General features: G+C 47.1%; 1 protein-coding gene across 1 annotated transcript; it reads right to left on the reverse strand.

The window, feature by feature from the left end:
• Nucleotides 1–3249: 3249 nt before the first annotated feature.
• Nucleotides 3250–18130, reverse strand: LOC138443206 (ergosterol biosynthetic protein 28 homolog). Its single transcript, XM_069595200.1, has 6 exons — nt 18027–18130; nt 15538–15701; nt 13129–13219; nt 9160–9278; nt 5503–9033; nt 3250–5081 (listed from the first exon to the last, which is right to left on the reverse strand). The coding sequence occupies exons 2-5, from the start codon at nt 15668–15670 to the stop codon at nt 8954–8956; spliced, it is 423 nt and encodes a 140-aa protein (XP_069451301.1). The 5' UTR covers nt 15671–15701; nt 18027–18130; the 3' UTR covers nt 3250–5081; nt 5503–8953.
• Nucleotides 18131–19739: the final 1609 nt, after the last annotated feature.

Here is a 19739-nt window from a genome sequence, read left to right on the forward strand (position 1 = left end):
TTAGCCTACCAGGCTCCTCTCCCACGGACATCTCTAGGCAAGAATACTGCAGTGGGTTGCCATTTCCTCCTCCAGGGGATCTTCCTAACCCAGGGACCAAACCCAGGTCCCCCACATTGCAGGCAGACGCTTTAGCATCTGAGCCACCAGGGAAGCCCATTGTTTACGGTCTTAACGAAAACTATTTACTCTTTCACATTAGGTCAGATAGAATTGGCTGGCCTAAGGTCATATCACAGTCAATGTATGAGTTAGGGATTTCTCCTAATCGTTTTCAAACCATAACTTGGCTAACTTACTTCTACTGGTGGTTCTTAAGAATCAACCAATTCAAAAGAGTCTTCTCTGACCCATATGCCTCCTTTTCCTATATATCCTTTTACTTCCCTGGCTTATTATTACCTCACACTTGGATAAAGAGTATACTTTTATATTTGGTCTTCTTACTTAGCAGCAGCAGCAGCAGCAGCTAGGTTAACGGAGAAGGCGGTGGCACCCCACTCCAGTATTCTTGCCTGGAAACTCCCATGGATGGAGGAGCCTGATAGGCTGCAGTCCATGGGGTCCCTAAGAGTTGGACATGACTGAGCGACCTCACTTTCACTTTTCATTTTCATGCATTGGAGAAGGAAATGGCAACCCACTCCAGTGTTCTTGCCTGGAGAATCCCAGGGACGGGGGAGCCTGGTGGGCTGCCGTCTATGGGGTTGTACAGAGTCGGCCATGACTGAAGCGACTTAGCAGTAGCAGCAGTAGCTAGACTAACTTGGAAGCAAACCTGAAAAAAATTATTTAATAAAGACCCTCCTACCTAATTTCATATAGATCTTATGGATGATGATTCTGTTGAAGCCCAGAAAAGTTAACTGAACTTTCTAAGCATTATATAGCAGTGAGTGCTAAAATGAAAATTAGAACCAAGGAAATCTCTTTAACAATGCAACATTATTTCTATCACAGCCAATTATGAATTATTCTGCTCTCAGATTTATCTTCTTCAAACAATAATTTCAGCTCCTCAAAAGCTGCCAGTGCTTCTACTTTATCTGAAAATACAATCTGTGTTCACTCTCATCCAAGACTCTGAATTATCTGGCCTTAGCTTCAGTTCAGTTCAGTTCAGTCGCTCAGTCGTGTCGGACTCTCTGTGACCCCATGAATCGCAGCACTCCAGGCATCCCTGTCCATCACCATCTCCCAGAGTTCACTCAAATTCACGTCCATCGACTCGGTGATGCCATCCAGCCATCTCATCCTCTGTCATCCCCTTTTCCTCCTGCCCCCAATCCCTCCCAGCATCAGTCTTGTCCAATGAGTCAACTCTTCACATGAGGTGGCCAACGTATTGGAGTTTCAGCTTTAGCATCATTCCTTCCAAAGAATACCCAGGGCTGATCTCCTTTAGAATAGACTGGTTGGATCTCCTTGTAGTCCAAGGGACTCTCAAGAGACTTCTCCAACACCACAGTTCAAAAGCATCAATTGTTCGGGACTCACCTTTCTTCACAGTCCAACTCTCGCGTCCATACATGACCACAGGAAAAACCATAGCCTTGACTAGACAGACCTTTGTTGGCAAAGTAATGTCTCTGCTTTTCAATATGCTGTCTAGGTGGTCATAACTTTCCTTTCAAGGAGTAAGCATCTTTTAATTTCATGGCTGCAGTCACCATCTGCAGTGATTTTGAAGCCCTAAAAAATAAAGTCTGACACTGTTTCTACTGTTTCCCCATCTATTTCCCATGAAGTGATGGGACCGGATGCCATGACCTTTGTTTTCTGAATGTTGAGCTTTAAGCCAACTTTTTCACTCTCCTCTTTCACTCTCCTCAAGAGGCTTTTTAGTTCCTCTTCACTTTCTGCCATAAGGGTGGTGTCATCTGCATATCTAAGGTGATTGATATTTCTCCCAGCAATCCTGATTCCAGCTTGTGCTTCTTCCAGCCCAGCGTTTCTCATGATGTACTCTGCATAGAAGTTAAACAAGCAGGGTGACAATATACAGCCTTGACGTACTCCTTTTCCTATTTGGAACCAGTCTGTTGTTCCATGTCCAGTTTTAACTGTTGCTTCCTGACCCACATATAGGTTTCTCAAGAGGCAGGTCAGGTAATCTGGTATTCCCATCTCTTCAAGAATTTTCCACAGTTTATTGTGATCCACACAGTCAAAGGCTTTGACATAGTCAATCAAGCAGAAATAGATGTTTTTCTGGAACTCTCTTGCTTTTTCCATGATCCAGCAGATGTTGGCAATTTGATCTCTTGTTTCTCTGCCTTTTCTAAAACCAGCTTGAACATCTGGAAGTTCACAGTTCACATATTGCTGAAGCCTGGCTTGGAGAATTTTGAACATTACTAGTGTGTGAGATGAGTGCAATTGTGTGGTAGTTTGAGCATTCTTTGGCATTGCCTTTCTTTGGGATTGGAATGAAAACTGACCTTTTCCAGTCCTGTGGCCACTGCTAATCAAAATGATTAGGAAACTGAAAATTGGGACTTTAAATTTTAATTTACACCAGAAACCATATAATTCTAATCTCTATATTCTAGGTTCTTCTGTAAACTTATTCCATTCCCTTTCATGAAGATACTATATTTGCTTCATTGGAGGGGTCGTCTTAAAAACTATAGGTGGATCTTCAATTTTCTTGTCTGTCTTTCATAAACTCTTGTTTTACATTACTTTGCATTGCTGTTCATAAACCACTTTCATCATGTTCTAAATTTAGACTTTATGTATTGTCTTTTGCCTGGAGATATCTGCACCCCAGGTACCACTGATGGGGTCTTTATTGCCATCCAAGTGATGGGTGAGCCACCTTCCAGATCTCTTAGTGTTTGCTGTTATGAAACATATCTGGCATAAGCTGTCACAGGTTGGATTCCCTGGGAAGCAGACTCTGGCGAATTCTCTGGAGATGAACTTTCTCCTGCTAGCCAGCTTTGGTTGGCTGATTCCAATAGCTGCTGTTAGAGGTCTACTGACCATGAATCTGAGTTGTTCAATGACAGTCAGTTTTCTGTTCATCCCTGGAGCTACCCGTGATGGAAAGATCCAAGATGGCAATCTCAGCCAGCAATCCAGGCGTTACTGGGAGTCCAAGTGTCTCAGATGAACTCGGTTATTTCAATGCACCTGTATGTGACATTTACTCCTCTTTACTCCTGGTAAAGGAGTTAGAGCACAGAGTCTACTTTACCTAGAGCTAAAAAGCAAAAAACAAGAAAACCTGCATCCTCTTTCCCCTACAAATCAGAAGTGTTTATTGCGGAAATTTGGCTGAGGTTGACTCGGGCTGATCATGCCCATTTTTCACACTTTCCTGTGTATTGCCACATTGTCCTGTCGAAAGGTCTGTCAGCACTACCAATGGACATTGCTTCAGCAATGTATGAGGCCAATGCTGAGCATATATAATTTTGAAAATCCTTGACAATTTCCCCAAGCAAAAATGGTGTCTAAAAGAGGTATATTAAGGACATGTGCTGGCTCGTGGATGCTAATCTTTAGTTCCTTGTTTGTCCTCTGATCTTATGCTCTGGAGTTGGCAGGGAGCAGGTGGGGCGAGGCGCCTGGGACAGGACGTTCAGTGGGGACACAGGGAAAGCCTGAGATAAGGGCAGTCTTCTCAGGAGTCTGTGGGAACCCTGCCATCACCCCTGTGGATATGGGCTTGTCTCTGAGCCACTGACGAGGAAACATGTGATTTGGGAACTTTAGTGACTATATCCTGAACCTGGAGTAAAGGTACTTGCGAAAAAACAGGATAGATTTCTCTTGAAAATATTTCAATTTGCAATGTGATGCATTGTGTCAAGTGATAAGATTTTACTATGTTTAGTTTATAATCTGTGTTTTCCTGGGCAGATACAGGCAAAGAGACAAAAGTAAAGGTTGCCTATAGTCCTACTGCCCAGAGATAATCTAGTAACATTTTAGTCATTTCCCAGTGTTTTCTATGGATATGCTTATGCCATTGAGTTTTTTATCTTTTTGGCCATACCACCCAGCATGCAAACTTCCCTGATCAGGGATAGAACCATGCCCCCTGCAGCGGAAGCACAGAATCTTAACCATTGAACTGCCCGGGCAGCCCTCTCTTTGGGCTTTCTACCCTGCTTGTTTCTGCAGGAGAGTCTGACAGCCTTTCTACACCACTGCCCCCCAACCGCACGTCCCCATGTACATGTCCGTTTCCTCCTGTTTGCTACTTAGGTCGTCCCACATTTCCCTGTCTCGCAGGCAGTTCCTTGCCCCCATGGGCCAGGCTTGTTATCCAGCAGGCGGTGAGGGCTCAGTCCTGTGCGTGTGGACTGCGGGAAGCAGCGTGAGTCGGGCCAGGAGGCCAGTGGGTGCAGGCTCACGGTGCTGTCCTGGATGCACCTGGGGGGCTGGTGGGACGGAGGTCAGAGTCACGCGGGGCTGGGCCCAGGGGAGTCAGGGCTGTCAGAGGGCATCGTGAAGGAGCCGACATTTCCCCACCGAGGTGGCGGGTGTGAGTGGGACCTGACCCTCCCAGGACTTCAGCCTCAGCGCCAGGGGACGACAGGGCAGGGAGCGCATCGGGCCAGAGGTGCGTTTTCTGATCAGTGAGGTGGGTCATTGGCAGAAAGAGCCAGAACTTCTAACTGGGGGCTCATGAGCCACCTTGAGGAAGACAGTCTGCATCTTCTGCCAGTTGGTAGTTTTCTGCCATAAGAGACATAAGCCTTGTTTGCTTGTGATTTCAAGGTGATGGCACTGGAGGAGGCAGGTGTGTGTGCATGAGTGTGTCAAAGACAGGAGACGGACTGAGCAGTGGAAATCGGCTGCTGGCTGCTGAACGAGGGCGTCTCGGGGTTCGGGCTGAGATTCTCAGCCAAAACAGTAGCAAGATAGACAATTGGAAGCCGGATCTACTGCTGTAGCCCCTGAACAGGCTGCCTTTAGAATGTTCTGAGAAAGAAAGTTTTTCCTCCAGCTGACGTGGCCTGCATGTGCTCCGCCAGCCTCGATGGTCAGAGCTGTGCGGGGCTCGGCCCGTGCTCGAGGCCTTGTTGGGAGCAAGATGAGCCCCTGAGGGAAGAAGCAAAGTGTTCCTGAAACAGCAGACAAACGCCCAAGTTGGCAGTTAGTGCTTAGAGGCCTCAGAGCATAATCTTCAGGGCATATTAATCCCACCCAGCTAACAAGTGTGACCCTGAATACCTTCTAACTCTGAGCCATTGTCCCCAAGAACTCTGATGACAAAGAGCCAAAGCCTCCTCTTCTCTGGGGAGCTATATTAGTATATACCTACTGTGAGCCATACCGCATCCTGTCTTTGTAACAGTTCACTGTGCGTCTGTTCCACACATGTGGTAACTGTATTCCTCCCCTGGGGGCTGCCCCTGACTGGGGGTAGTCAGCACTCCTGAGGGGAGTGCAGACCTGGCCCTTCCACAGGCATGTGGGGGTCCATCCAGGTGGGGCGAGGTTGTCAGAAGGGGAGGAGGGTGACCGGAGCACAGTGGCACTCACAGTAAGATGGTCTCTGGAGGCTGTGGTGTCCTGGAAGGCTGACCTTTTCGCTCCTCTTTTGCTTCTGTCGTGATGGTGTGTGTGTCTGGGGAGCACTGTGTGTGACCAGAGCCCCTGTCCTTGTTTTGTTCAGTCGGGGATGCTGAGTGCCTGGGGCTCTGGTCTTCCCCCTAGATTCCAGACACACGGGAGGAAGATGCTCCAGCAGGGAGGAGTCCCTGCCTCTTCACCCCAAGGGCTGCCCCTTGTCTGTCTTGTAGAAACCCCAGGAGGGGGAAGAGGAGGAGGACAGCAAGAGCAACAAAGCCCCCACCACTGTCCAGGAGGAGCATTTCTGAGAGAGAGCGGAGGAGCAACTCGGGGGACTCAGACCGCCCCCACCTCTCCAGCCAGCACAGCTCTGCCTGCCAGCCCCACGGCCTTCACCCGAGCAGCTTCTGGGGGAACTGGGAGGAACATCTGTGTCTTGTAGGACACGCTCTGCTTCCTGGAAGTCACTCCAGAGCTTGCCCTGTCTCTGTTGGGGGGATGCCCTTTCCACCACACAGGTTGGGGCCCCGCCCTCCCCCTGCAGGTTCTGGGAGCTGGGGTTGAGGGGTGCAGAGAGAATCCTGGAGTCAGTCCTGGCTGCTGCCTCACCTTCCTGCTCCAGCCCCTCTCTAGGGAGATGTCCTCCAGAGGAAGGACAAGCCCAGCCCATGGTCTGTGTCCTTCACTGCAAACTCACCTAGATCATTGCCCCTGAGAACTCCAAGGGTCACCCGAGAGGTGAAAGGAAAGAAGGGGTGGGGGACCTTGATGGGACTCGGGTCTGCTGGATTAGATAACCCTGTCCACCTCTGGTGGGGACAGTGTTTGCAGCCCCAAACCCTCTCCTCACCCCTCTCCAGCAACAATCCTTTCTCAGACACCCTGAATTTAAAGGGACTCCTTTCAACCAGCCCAAGCTGACCACTCCTGCCTTGCCTGCATCTGGCTGTACTCAACTGCTTGGGGACAATCGCCTGAAAATAAGACGTTTGTGCCAGTTCTCCTGTGCCCTGAGCTCTGTAATCAAGACGCCTGTGCTGTTTAGTTGTGCCCACTGCCTCGGCCTCAGCGCCTTGGAGTTGCCTGCGTGGCAGCGGTGCTTGGGCCAGGACCCGAGGCGAGCCCGCGGTGTCTGTGTCTGTGTGCACAGGTCCTCTGCACATAAGAAAAGTCGAACTTCTGGTGGGAGGCCCGAGCTAGGGCTGGGAGGGAAGTGGACAGTGATGGTTTTCCACTTTTTGATGAGGCCAAAGTGTTTGCTCTTCAGTCCCTTAAAATGCATAAGTAGAATGCTTGCTGAAACCATTGCTTCATCTTAAAGACATAATTAGTCATTTTCTACTTGTTAATATCAGATGATCAAGGCAGCGATAGATTCTCCATGTGGTCTGCCTTGTCATCTGTTGGGGCAGAGACGGCTTTGGGGGTGGGAATGGGAAGGAGGGGTGGGGGCTCCATACCATGAGAGGTGGTCCTCTGCTGCATAGACGGTGCCATCGACTGGGTTATTTTTAAAATGAGGCTGCAGAGGTTACACCTGGCCTATCTGGGGACTGCAACTCAGTGCCTAACACGGAACTAGGACTGCTTTCCACACAGCGTCCACTCGAGAACAGTGTGCCTGCTGCCAAGCGAGGACAGCGCCACCCGAGGGTGCCTGCTGCCAGGAGCCCACTGTGGTTTCTGGCTTATCTCCCAGGGTAGCTGGCGTGTCTGCTCTACAAGCACAGCAGTCATGCAGCAGACTGGGCCGGAACCCGGTGCTGTTTTCTGCAGCTCTGGATTGCTCCCCTTCCTGTCACTCTCCCCTTCGTAAGGCATTCACCTTATGTGCGTTACGAGAATGGGCTGCAGTCATCGCTTTCCTGGACATTTCTTCTCTAGCGAGCGGACTGCGTCTGGGGCACTCTGATCCTATCTGTCAGCAATCCTTAGGCGGACGAACAACAGTAGGATTCCATTTTAAATCACCTGGGAAGGGGCCAAGCCTGGGCTGTTTGAGAAACCGAATAGCCAGAGTATCTGCCAAATACCCTGTATCATCTGTAGCTCCTCCGGATCTTGCCTTTATTTATCAGGAATCACACTTCCTCAAGGCAAGCCGAGGAGACCCATATGTCTTGTGCTTTCATTCATTCTTTTCTGAGGTGGGCTCCCTGCAGACCGCCACCCCAACATTAACTCTCTGTAAGATCACTGCTTTTCTTACTGCCTCCTACAATGGCTGATAAGGGAAAGATAGTTTGTACCACGGAGCTCTTTTTCGAGGAGGGGACATGAGGCCTGGAATTGCTATAACCACTTTTGGTACCATAAAGGAAGCCAGCCTGTGGATGAAGTCAACGCAGGAGGGCAGAGTCAAAAGAACTCCAGAGAAATGGAACGGAGTCCTGATCAAACCATTCCTGAAGCCTACAATCCTCTGTTCAGTTTTGTCAGTCAGTGTTATCTTCATCGCTTCAGCTGGTTTAAGGAAGACTTTGTTCCTTCCACCTGAAGAGCCTTAACTGGTTGGGAAGGCCCTTCACAAGCCCCCTGCTCCCTTTGCAACTCCTACCTTCCACTGAGGAACATCACCATTCTGTAGTTCAGTGACCTTAGTCCTTGAACAAGACTAAGTGCAGCTAGGTCTGCCCTAGATACTGCCTCACATATGAAGACACATGATGTCTGTGACTCAGCTCAGATCCCACCTCCTCAGAGAGGCTTTTCCCAGTGATCTAGTTTCTGTACCTCCCTCCTCTTCCGAATCACGGTACCTGGTTTTCTAGAGTCTTAGCACTGCCTGGGGTCGTTCTTTCAGGTGCGGGCTTGTTGACAGTCTGATTCTTGACTACAGGGACATTGCCTGGGTCGTTCATGTTTCCTTCCCAAGTGTCTGGCATGGAGTAAGTGTTCAGTAAACAGTCGCTGAAGTAGCGAATGGGTTCTCGCATCTATACTCTGTGGGTGAGGGTTCTGCCAGTGTGGAGGGGCTCAGGGCTGTGTCTGGATGGCAGCCATCTGCTCCAGCGCCTTGTCCTTGGGCTCCAGTGCTCTTTCCATGCTCTTACAGCTGTTTCCTCTATGTTAAAATAGTCGACAGTTAAAAATAAAAGGAAAAAGCAGAAGGCTGGAAAAACGGTCCTGGAAGAGGCTGTGGGTTGCGGAAGTGTACACAGTGGGCTTCGGATATACTGGCAGTTCCTTGATTTGGATGGAGGTACAGAGGACTCATTCTAAAATGATTCTTTACATAAATTTAAATGGTACTGACTTCTGATATGCATGTTATATCTTAAGTTTTAAATTAAAGAAAAAAAAAAACCCAAATGTGAAAGGCTAGAAGTGGATGATGGAGCAGAAATGAAATTGAAAAGCATATGGACGGAAGATGCAAGCAAAGGCAGGAGATGAAGTCTTGGACTTGGGGATGTTGGCCTCAGTTTCTCTTCTTCTGTCTGGATCCTGGTTCTGCTTCTAGCTGCCAGAGCCCCACTAGCATGCCCAGGATTGAGATACCTTAAATACAGACAGACAAGATTAGTGGCTGACCTAAGCACCATGCTTTCTTATAATGCTTGTATAAGGCTGGTCCTGATGGCAGGGACGGCTCCTGTGGGAGTTCCAGGGTCACTCGATGCTTACTTGCCACCGTGAGGATTGCCAGGATGAAAATCGTGGGAGCCATGGTCCCAAAAACAAACAACTCAAAGAGGAAGTGCCCCATGCCGATGAAGAAGGTCCAGAGCGTGATGCAGTAGAGCCTATAGGGAAACAGACAGAAATGGGACTGAAGGTACAGCTTCTTCAGTGCAGAGGAAGTGGTCAGACTTGAAACACACAAATCAAAACCCAGGAAAGGACTATAGCTAAAGAAAAAGGAGACTTGGTCCTGCGAAAGACGTGGATGCTTGATCACATCGATTTTCCTCATGTCTAGGGCAAAACTGAAGCTTTGAGCTGCTAAATCAAGGAGAATGACCCAGCAGAGTGCCTTTGCAAGTCTTAGCAAGGTGGTGAAACCAGTGATAGCAAAGCAGAGTCTGGGGTATGGCATTCCTAGGCAGTGTAGATGATTTTGGATCAATCACATTTCCATATTCTACTTGGTCAAATTGTCTTTAGTCTAAGCCCGCTTTGCACCTGTCTAGCCAGGGGCTGGTCAGTGCTCATCTGATGGATGCCACCGAATGAAGGGCATGAATGAGGAATGGGTAGCAAGGGACTTTCTGGGGCTTTTAGATGCTTTTGCAATGTGGCCTGCATCTTAAGATACTTTGCATCTTAACCTAGCAAAATGGTCAGAGGGAGGACGCAGTGATAACCTCACAGGAAAATTCGTTCCTCAGTTTTGACAAGAAGGTGGAGAAGACAGAAGTTATAGGAAGATGGACCACTTTGATAGCTGGTATATTTCTTCTTTCTGAAATTTACAAATTATGAAATATTTCAAAAATACAAAAAATCATACATAATAGAATTTACCCCAAGGCTATGGTTTTTCCAGTAGTCATGTATGGATGTGAGAGTTGGACTGTAAAGAAGGCTGAGCGCCCAAGAATTGATGCTTTTGAACTGTAGTGTTGGAGAAGACTCTTGAGAGTCCCTTGGACTGCAAGGAGATCCAACCAGTCCATTCTGAAGGAGATAAGCCCTGGGATTTCTTTGGAGGGAATGATGCTAAAGCTGAAACTCCAGTACTTTGGCCACCTTATGCGAAGAGTTGACTCATTGGAAAAGACTCTGATGCTGGGAGGGATTGGGGGCAGGAGGAGAAGGGGACGACAGAGGATGAGATGGCTGGATGGCATCATTGACGCGATGGACGTGAGTCTGAGTGAACTCCGGGAGATGGTGATGGACAGGGAGGCCTGGCATGCTGCGATTCATGGGGTAGCAAAGAGTCGGACACGACTGAGCAACTGAACTGAACTGAACCAATACCCTACTCCATCAAATCTCATTATCTTGACATTTTTGCTTCAGATACTTTTCCAAAGAAATAAAACATTACAGATTTCAGTCAAAGCTTCCTGTGGATCCTTTTCCACCCTGATCCCATTGTCCTGCCTCCTTTCTCCCCCGAAGGAATTAACATCTTAAGATTGATTTTTATCATTCCTATGCATATTTTTACATACTTAGTAAACATGTATGTATGGGGTTGATGTCTTTTTTTTTTAAGTGAAAATAGGTTTCTTTAGAGAAATACACATTAAATGGGCAGAATGCAGACTGTCTCAGAAAGTAAGAATAGCTGGGAATTGATTTCAAGTTTCTGGTTAGGGAGGGGATAAAATCAGAGAGCATATCAGAAGCACATGGACTAAAATCCCAGGGTTTAAAAAAAAGGTTTGAAATAGAAGTCAGCATTTCCGGCTGTCCTGTGTTGGGTGAAGGGGTAATGAATGGGTAAGAGAGGTAAAGATATAATGAATGGGTAAGAGAGGTAAAGATAAGTCTCAGCTGTCTCGGTTCATCCTCAAAGCACAACAAAGAAATATACACCCCTTCCACTTGTCAGTAATTCTTCATCATGGTAAAGGTCGTTAAAATGATTATGCAGTCCTTACTCCCTCCCAGTCACCCTGAGAGGATACACAAGTCTCATTTTATACATGAAGGGACTGGGATGCAGAGAAGGTCTATAATAAACCTGCTGCTTCAAACCTAGTTACCAATAGAAATGAGACCAGAGCCTATTTTCCAGTTTTCCTTCTTGGGCCTCAGAGTGTTTCCACTAAACCATGCTACTTCCACGGAGAAGGCAATGGCATCCCACTCCAGTCCTCTGGCCTGGAAAATCCCATGGATGGAGAAGCCTGGTAGGCTGCAGTCCATGGGCTCGCTAAGTCAGACACGACTGAGCAACTTTACTTTCACTTTTCACTTTCATGCATTGGAGAAGGAAATGGCAACCCACTCCAGTGTTCTTGCCTGGAGAATCCCAGGGACGGGGGAGCCTGGTGGGCTGCCATCTATGGGGTCACACAGAGTCGGACACGACTGAAGCGACTTAGCAGCAGCAGCAGCAGCAGCATGCTACTTCCAAAAATATACGTCAATGTAGAATAAGTAAACCATAGTTTTAGGTTCAAAAAAATGAAAAAATAAAGATGAATAGATCACAGTGCTAACAGCCCTCAAATCCCACTCGTCCTGGTCTTCGTCAATTTAAATGAATCGAGTCTCTAATACGCAAATCTACAAAATCAACAACAAAAATCACTGCTTCCCAGGGCTACTAGGAGAAGACTTAATCAATGTCATGGGGAAGCATGTGGTATAATAAGAGGGGCTCAATAAATATCACCATCTCCTATCTTGCCCAGGTGCTGAGAGTCTGGCTAACACAAAAGTGTTTTAGTATGACGCTCTTTTGGTGGCCTCACTTGGGGACCTGAGCAGGTTCCACCTATATTGCGGGAAGAAAGCTCGAGCCCCCTCCAGTGGCCAGTTTAGATTACAACACTTTCTAGCCCAGGGGCAGCGACTGCCTGCAATTGTTCCACACTAGTCTGTATGAGCGACTTCACTTTCACTTTTCACTTCCATGCATTGGAGAAGGAAATGGCAACCCACTCCAGTGTTCTTGCCTGGAGAATCCCAGGGACAGGGGAGCCTGGCGGGCTGCCATCTATGGGGTCGCACAGAGTCGGACACGACTGAAGCGACTTAGCAGCAGCAGGCAGTCTGTATGAGGGCTTCCCAGATGGCAAAGAGGTAAAGAATCTGCCTGCCAATGCAGGAACTCAAGAAATGCAGATTTGATCCATCCCTGGGTCAGGAAGATCCCCTGGAGTAGGAAATGGCAACCTGCTCCAATATTCTTGCCTGGAAAATACCATGGACAGAGGAGCCTGGTGGGCTACAGTCCATGGGGTCGAAGAGCTGGACACGAGTGTGCACGCACACATGCACGCAGTCTGTGTGAGTGCTCTGAAGAGGCAGAATACAGAGGAGCCCTCGTTCTCTGTGACCCTCCCTTCATGACTCTGTGTAAACACACAACCACTTACTGATGAGCTCATGACATCATGGATCGTGATTTCTGTTCATCCCTGCCTCTCAAGGAGGAATGTGAGCATAGGTATGCCATGGCCTCTCTAAAAAGAGCAAGCACACTACCTCTTTAGGAGAAGAAAGGCTGACCCATTAGTAAAGAAGTAGAGGGATGTGATGCAGGCCACTGGATCACAACATAACCAGTGTGCTGAGTCCATTTCAAAGATTTTTAAGCTTAAAAACCTTCAGGCCTGTGATGTTTTCTAGCCCTGGAAGGAATGATACCTAGTAATCTTTTATCTTCACATTCTAGGTTACTATATCAAATCATAGGCCATATGATGGAATCATAGTCCATCATAATAGTGCTTCTTGACTCTGGGCATTTATTAGGATCACTGAAGAAATTTTATCAAATTACCAAGACCTGGATATCAGGACAGTTAAATCATATACTATGGAGGTGGGCCCAGGACACCCCTGGTATTTTCAAAAGCCTTGCCTTGTTGATTTTAAGGATAAACAAGTCATCGAGGGAGGAACACAATGGCTCTGCTCAGCACCCATTGCCAACACAGGGAGACTGGTGCTGTTCCCTCCCTTACATACGTTTTGTTGTGAATGTCGATGGCGCAGAGGCAGCGAACCACTGATGAGAGCAGTGTCCAGAGTCCAAAGGTCCGAGCTTGGAGGCCATTCACTGTGCAGCAGAAACAAGCAGGAGTGTTGAGAAGGGTGTGTCAGGGTTCCCTCCAAACTCCTCCAGCTTCACTGGAGGAGTCAGAGAGCTGAGCCTGCAATCCCCTTGGCTGGGCAAAGTACAGGCTCTGATGCTGCACGTGGGAACTAGAAGGAATGGAAAGAATTCCAGAAGGAAAGTTGGTTCAGCCCCTCTTCAAATGCCTACAGTTGGGCGGGCGAATTCCAAGAATAAAAACCTAACAAACAGCCCAATTCGGAAGTAGCTCCTGGGTAGTGGTTCATGGGTCTGCCTGGAAGCCGCTCTAGTGTTGGTGAAGCAAGTGAGTCTGAATCAGGATAAGTGTGGGGGAACACGGAGGCAAGTGGTCTGTCAATGCAAGATGCCTAGGAGGTTAGACTTTCGGTGAGGCTGATGCAGGACAGAACACAGAAATACTGAGCCCTGTCTAGACACCCACACCTGGTCTTTAAGAGACCCAGGTCCCTGGATCTCCTGAATTCAGATCTATGTCATGTGAATGAAGCCCTAACGAGGCTGGAATACTGTGCGTGCAGGAAGGGAACAAAGCTCCATGTTAGCCGGGGCCACTCTGCTCTTGCTAGCTTCATTCTGGCACTGCTGTGTTAAACGTCTTCTCCAGAACCCTGGGCATTTATTAGATTCAACTGACGAAATTTTGTAAAATTACCAAGACCTGGATACCAGATCAGTTAAATCATATACTATGGAGGTGGGCCCAGGACACCCCTGGTATTTTTGAAAGCCTTGCCGTGTTGATTTTAATGTACCGGTATTGATCTATGGTGAAAAGCAAGGATACTTCCTTTCCTGGTCTCCTGAGCAAGAGAAATTTTAAGGGACAAGACTCACAACCGAAATGTCTTTCAGGATTTTCCTTTAAGGATTTTCCAGCCTTTGGAAAACCAGACAGCAACACTAAATTCACAACCCCAAAGATCTTTAGATGGTAGTCATTTTGAGAAAAATATCCCAAACTAAAATATAGCGGTTAGTCCTGGAGAGCTGGATTCTTTTTTTTTCTTTTTACATTCTATATAAAGCATTTTGATAGCGCTTCTGATGAAATGACAAGAAATTTCTCTTTTCTATTTCTATACATCTCTTTATGAGTGAGAACTGAAAATGGAGTATCTCAGTAATGCTAACCAGAGTAGGCATCAGGTGCAACTCTTCTACTGGATGCTCCAGGCTCCTGCTATCACCAGCAAAGTCCCAGGAGGTCACGAGGGACCTATTTCCGAGCTGTGTGTGAGTGCAGGCCTGCAGAGGCGCACACACACAGTTCTGCTCACCTATTTGCCCTTCGACAAATCACATAACCTCTGGGCTTTTCTGTCTCAATTTTAAATTCAAAGGGCTAGGACAGATGACCTCAAAAACCCTGTGAATCTATACAGAGTTCCTGGACCACCAGAGGACAGCACTGGAGGGCGAAAAGTGGAATTATTCCACCCACTTTTCCAGGTTCTCTAAGCCTATTATACTTGAGCTTTGTTCAAAGTGAGCCTTAGCCTTCTTACTTTCATTTTATACCCAGATGCTGCAGAAATGTGAACTAGGTCAGAGCCTGAATCTGGGTTACCTATAAATGTGACATAGAATTGTCGCTACTATGAAATGGTGCTGCAGCTCAAGCCACCCCACGTATCAAAGGAAGGAAGCGCAAGCTGAAATGTGCAACCACTTTCCAGCAGAGAGGCTCAGGACGCTGGGGAAAGCCATCGTGGGCCTGTGGAAGTTCATGTGGGAAACCAACCTGGAGGGATTTTGGTATCTTTTCAGGATCTGTGTCATGGTTTGAGAAGACCTTGGATTAGTAATTCTCCATATGCAATGTAGGGTATAAATGATATGCGCCATGACCTGATTTTTGAAAGAAGCTAATAGGAAAACCTTCTTCATGGTTTCCTCATCAGGCATCAGAGTCATCAGAAGTCTGTTTCCTCACATGTCCTTGTAATGGTATTTGTACAGACCAGCTGCCAAGGGCAGTGTAAAATGAAGGGAAAGGTATTCAGAGAAGCTTGTGCGCAAAATGGACCAATTGTTATCCACCACGTAGTGGCTTAGGATCACTAGCTTAGGCAAAATCAGAATCACCTGGGAAGTTTCTAAAAAGAACTTCCTGTGACACATCCAGGGGGTGAAAGATTCAGTAATTAGGTCTGGACAGGGAATTGGCCACCTGTGCTTTGTTTGGTTTTAGTTTTTTGCAGTTATTGTGATGTACAGCCCGGTCTGGGGACCATCATTTAGGCCACTCCCACAAAGGATGCAGGTCTTTGCCTTCTTACCCAGGTCTGGCTTGCTGGTATAGAGCTTTTCATAGAGAAAGGTGTGGTCTCGGAAGCTCTGCAGCGAGTGACCCGAGGCTATGATGGATGTCATCACCAGCCAGATTCGTAACACGTTCAGGAATCGGCTCATGGCTCCCCTCCAGCCTGAGAGGGCTTTTTGCCTTGGAAACAAAAGCAAAGGGCAGGAGACACAGATGGTTAATGTGCTTCAACCATAAGCTCTGTAGTTAACCTGTGTCCTATTCATGAGGGCGGTACTAATCTTACTTCATCAGCCATTTCATAAACTCCTCTCCCAAATGCTGGAGGCTTGTCTACCTTCATGCCCCCTTCATAGGGTTGGCCTTTGCCTTTGAATATCTACCTTAACTCAAAGTGTGCTGACAAAAGTAATAAAAAAAAAAGGCTAAATAATGCAGTGGGTGGAAATGACAGACCCTGTGGAAAAAATGGAAAGAAAGGAAACAGAGGAGAGGGAGGTGTCCAAACATCACTACCAAGAAATAAAATGGACTCTAATGAACGATTTCTGGAAATTGGTCTCAATATTTCATCATACTAATGGCGAGTCAACAGTATACTGTGCAACAAGTAGCACCATGCTTATTTCCGGCTAAGGGATTTCTCCAAAATATTAGCCTAAAGCAGAACTCTCTTCTCTTGGCTGAATCAGACCCCTGGGATCTTTCCTTCTAACCTGGTACTTCTCGTCATTCTTTTGTAGTGCAAGTACCTCAAAGGTAATTATAAATCTACTAACAGACACCTGCCTGGCTACTGCTGATCAATCCTTCCCAGCACAGAGAAGTCTTGCACGTCTGAGTGGCATGTATGGCTTCAGGGAAATATTTACACGCTTTAAGTTTTCTCTACTTTGGTTCACAGGGATTCCATGTTCCATAAATTAGAAAAATAATATAAAAGTTAAAAATAAATAAATTGTGGTGACTTGAGAAATAGTGAGAAAATTAGATGGAGAAGGAACAGCTATGTCGGTGTTGGGTTGTGGAAGAAATTACAGTTATTGATTATTTGTATACACTCTGTGCTGGGCCAAAAACCTATCTATTATCCCACTGAATCCTTAAACACGGTCGGGAGACACTATTAGTATTTCCACTTAACAGATGAGGGCAGGCATAGAGATGTTAAGTGACCTGCTTGAGGTTACACAGTCAATAGATGAAAGAGCTGAGATACAAAGCATGGTCTATGGGTCTCTAAGATGGTCTCACTGAGCATATTCTGATGAAGTTTCCATTTTTGAGAGGCAAGCAAACCATAGCCACCTGTCTTCACTGGTATAGAAAATACCATCGGGGTATGAAGTTTTCATTTAAATAAGAGAACAAAATGTTAGATCAACCCTTGCTGAGCACTGATTCAAATTATCTTGCTTTAAATAAAAACCATGTAGATAGAAATCTAATCATGGAATTGATTCTTCCCATCTTTGGTATGTGACCCATGGTTTATCTACTGTCTGGTTAATTACTTTGGCCTGAAGTGGCGATAAATCATCAGGCTTCCTTTGTCACTTTGACAGTAGGCCTTTCGTTATAGTCCTACATTACTCAGCTGAAACAAATATTAACATCAGTAATGGCTCAAGACGGTGTGACGCACCAAAAAACAAAGAAAGTTCCAGAGGTAGCAGGTTCAATGAATGGAAGTCTCAGTGCAAATGGGTCACAAGAGTGGATTCTGTCAAAGTCCAGAGAGAATGAGCTCTAATGGAATCATGAGCAGTTAGTTCCAGCATGGGCCAAGACACACACACTCCCCTCTCCTCCCCTCCTCCTTGATTTCTCTCCCTCCCTCAGTAGGAGACTTAAGCTCTCAGGGTCAGAAAACCTGCATGGATGGCCTCCCTCTTTGACAGAACTTATGCCCATTTCACAGAAGCTCTCGGAAACTCCAGAAGATAGCTGGTGAGGCAGAGCCAGAGCTCTCTCCCAAATTGCTCTGCCAGTCCCTCAGCACGGCTTCCTCAACGCTTTTGAGGGCCTCTGAGAGAATCCAGCCTGTATTCCCCAATTTTGCCCCGACCCAGGCCAGGAAAGGTGTGGTGTTTAGTAGAGTCGGGAGTCAGTGGTTCCTTTCCTGGTCTCACTGTTCAGTAGCTGTGTGACCATGGGCAAGTAATTCACACTTTACAGCTTAAGTTCCCTTACCTGCAAAATGGAGATTAAAATTACCTATTCCAAGGATTATTATAAGAATTACCTTAGGAAGCAGAGCTTCCTCGCATTGTGCCAGGCTCAGAGTGGCCACTCATTTGTTCATCGATTCGCTCACTCTGTACCCACAAGCTTTCTTCGTTTTCCCAGCTCCCGCTGCTCTTCGTCTTTGAAATCTCTTTTCTCCCTACAAGGTTGCCTCCCGGGTATCTTCCTTCTATCCCATCTCCATTTTTCCAGGCTGTGCGGATCCTCTCCATTAGAAGACACACAGATACCTACCTCTCCCCCGCACATACACCCTACCTGGCTAGAGTCCTCTCAGCACAGAAGCAGCAGCAGCAAAGAAACTGCCCCAGCACAGCTCCAGACCTGAGTCTACCTCAGCCCTTGTTCCCGCCCCCGCTCTCAGCCTGGCTCCTAGATTGGGTTGTATCTGTCTGTCCTCGTTCTGATTGGCTGTTTTCGTTCTGCTGGAAGTCACGGGTCTTGGACCCCTTTACTGCGAATCAGCGGTTGCAGCTGCCCAAGCGTCAACCTCAGCACTCGGCCCTTGCAGTGAACTCTCCTGTTGAGTGCAGCAGAACAACTCCGGGTTCGGAGTCAATCTTTTTTGGACGGCGGGGAAAAGAGCGGATAAAAGAATTCAAGACTTCTCTGAAGACCGGCCCGTGAAGGAGGAGGGAGGGAGGTGCCGAGCGCTGTCCCCGCCTGCCCGCCCCGAGCGATGGGAAGATGAAACGCGTAAAGGCCTGCGCCCGCGCCCTCCTCCCCGGAGAGAGGGGCGCCCCGAGTCCCGGCGGGCGCCGGCCGCTGCACTTCCCTCTCCTTGTCCGGGAACAGCTGTCGGCTTCCGGGCGCGCTGGGCTGAATCGCAGCGGCTGCGGCTCCCCGCGTCCTTTCCGTGGGGAGCATCCGAGGACCTCCCTGGGATGGGGGTGAGCCGTGGGTGGGTCTGAGAGCCTGATCCTTTTAGGGTGAGGACACTCCTGGGGAGAGTGTCCTCAATCTTGCGAACGCCCTGTCTCTTCCTGCCCAGCTCGCAGCCTAGGACAGGTTGGCATCCCTTCATCGCTTGGAGGTTTAGTTTTTTTTTGTTTGTTTGTTTTTTTATTAATTTAAGGGACTTCCCAACATTTTGGGAAATTCTGAGAAATCCTGTTGGGGATATTCGGAAGAAAACCTTGAGATTGTTCCATACTGCCCATTTCGCTGAACATGTGTAGGGGATCCTTGTCGGAACTGGCTTTCCTCGCCCCCTATTTACGTTATCACATATGTTAATGCATAGAAAAATAAGGTTTGGAAAGATCGAATGCTCATTTTTGAATAATAGGATTATGGTCATTCAAACATTTTCTTATCTATTATGTCTAGTCCATCCTCAAACACAATGAAATGTACCTTTTCTTTATTAAAGTATTTTAATTAGCAATAGGCTAATTTTAATGTCAATTTGATATTCAGATCCTAGTTTGTGATTTTCAACAAGGGGGAGAATAATTTTTGAGAGCATTTGGAGGGACGGTTCCCCTCCTCCCAGCTATTTATAACCTTGATTCAGCAGAATAAGACCATGGCATCTGGTCCATCACTTCATGGCAAATAGATGGGGGAACAATGGAAACAGTGAGAGACTTTATTTTGGGGGGCTCCAAAATCACTGTAGATGGTGACTGCAGCCATGACATTAAAAGACGCTTGCTCCTTGGATAAAAAGCTATTACCAACCTAGACAGCATATTAAAAAGCAGAGACATTACTTTACAAACAAAGGTCTGTCTAATCAAAGGTATAGTTTTTCCAGTAGTCATGTTTGGATGTGAGATTTGGACCACAAAGAAGATTGAGTGTCAAAGAATTGATGCTTTAGATTGTGGTGCTGCAGAAGACTCTTTTGAGAGTCCCTCAGACTACAAGGAGTTCAAACCAGTGAAATGTAAGGGAAATCAACCCTGAATATTAATTGGAAGGACTGATGCTGACACTGAAGCTCCAATACTTTGGCCACCTGATAGA

This window comes from Ovis canadensis, chromosome 7 (genome assembly GCF_042477335.2).
Source record: "Ovis canadensis isolate MfBH-ARS-UI-01 breed Bighorn chromosome 7, ARS-UI_OviCan_v2, whole genome shotgun sequence".
In the NCBI taxonomy this organism is placed as follows: domain Eukaryota; kingdom Metazoa; phylum Chordata; class Mammalia; order Artiodactyla; family Bovidae; genus Ovis; species Ovis canadensis.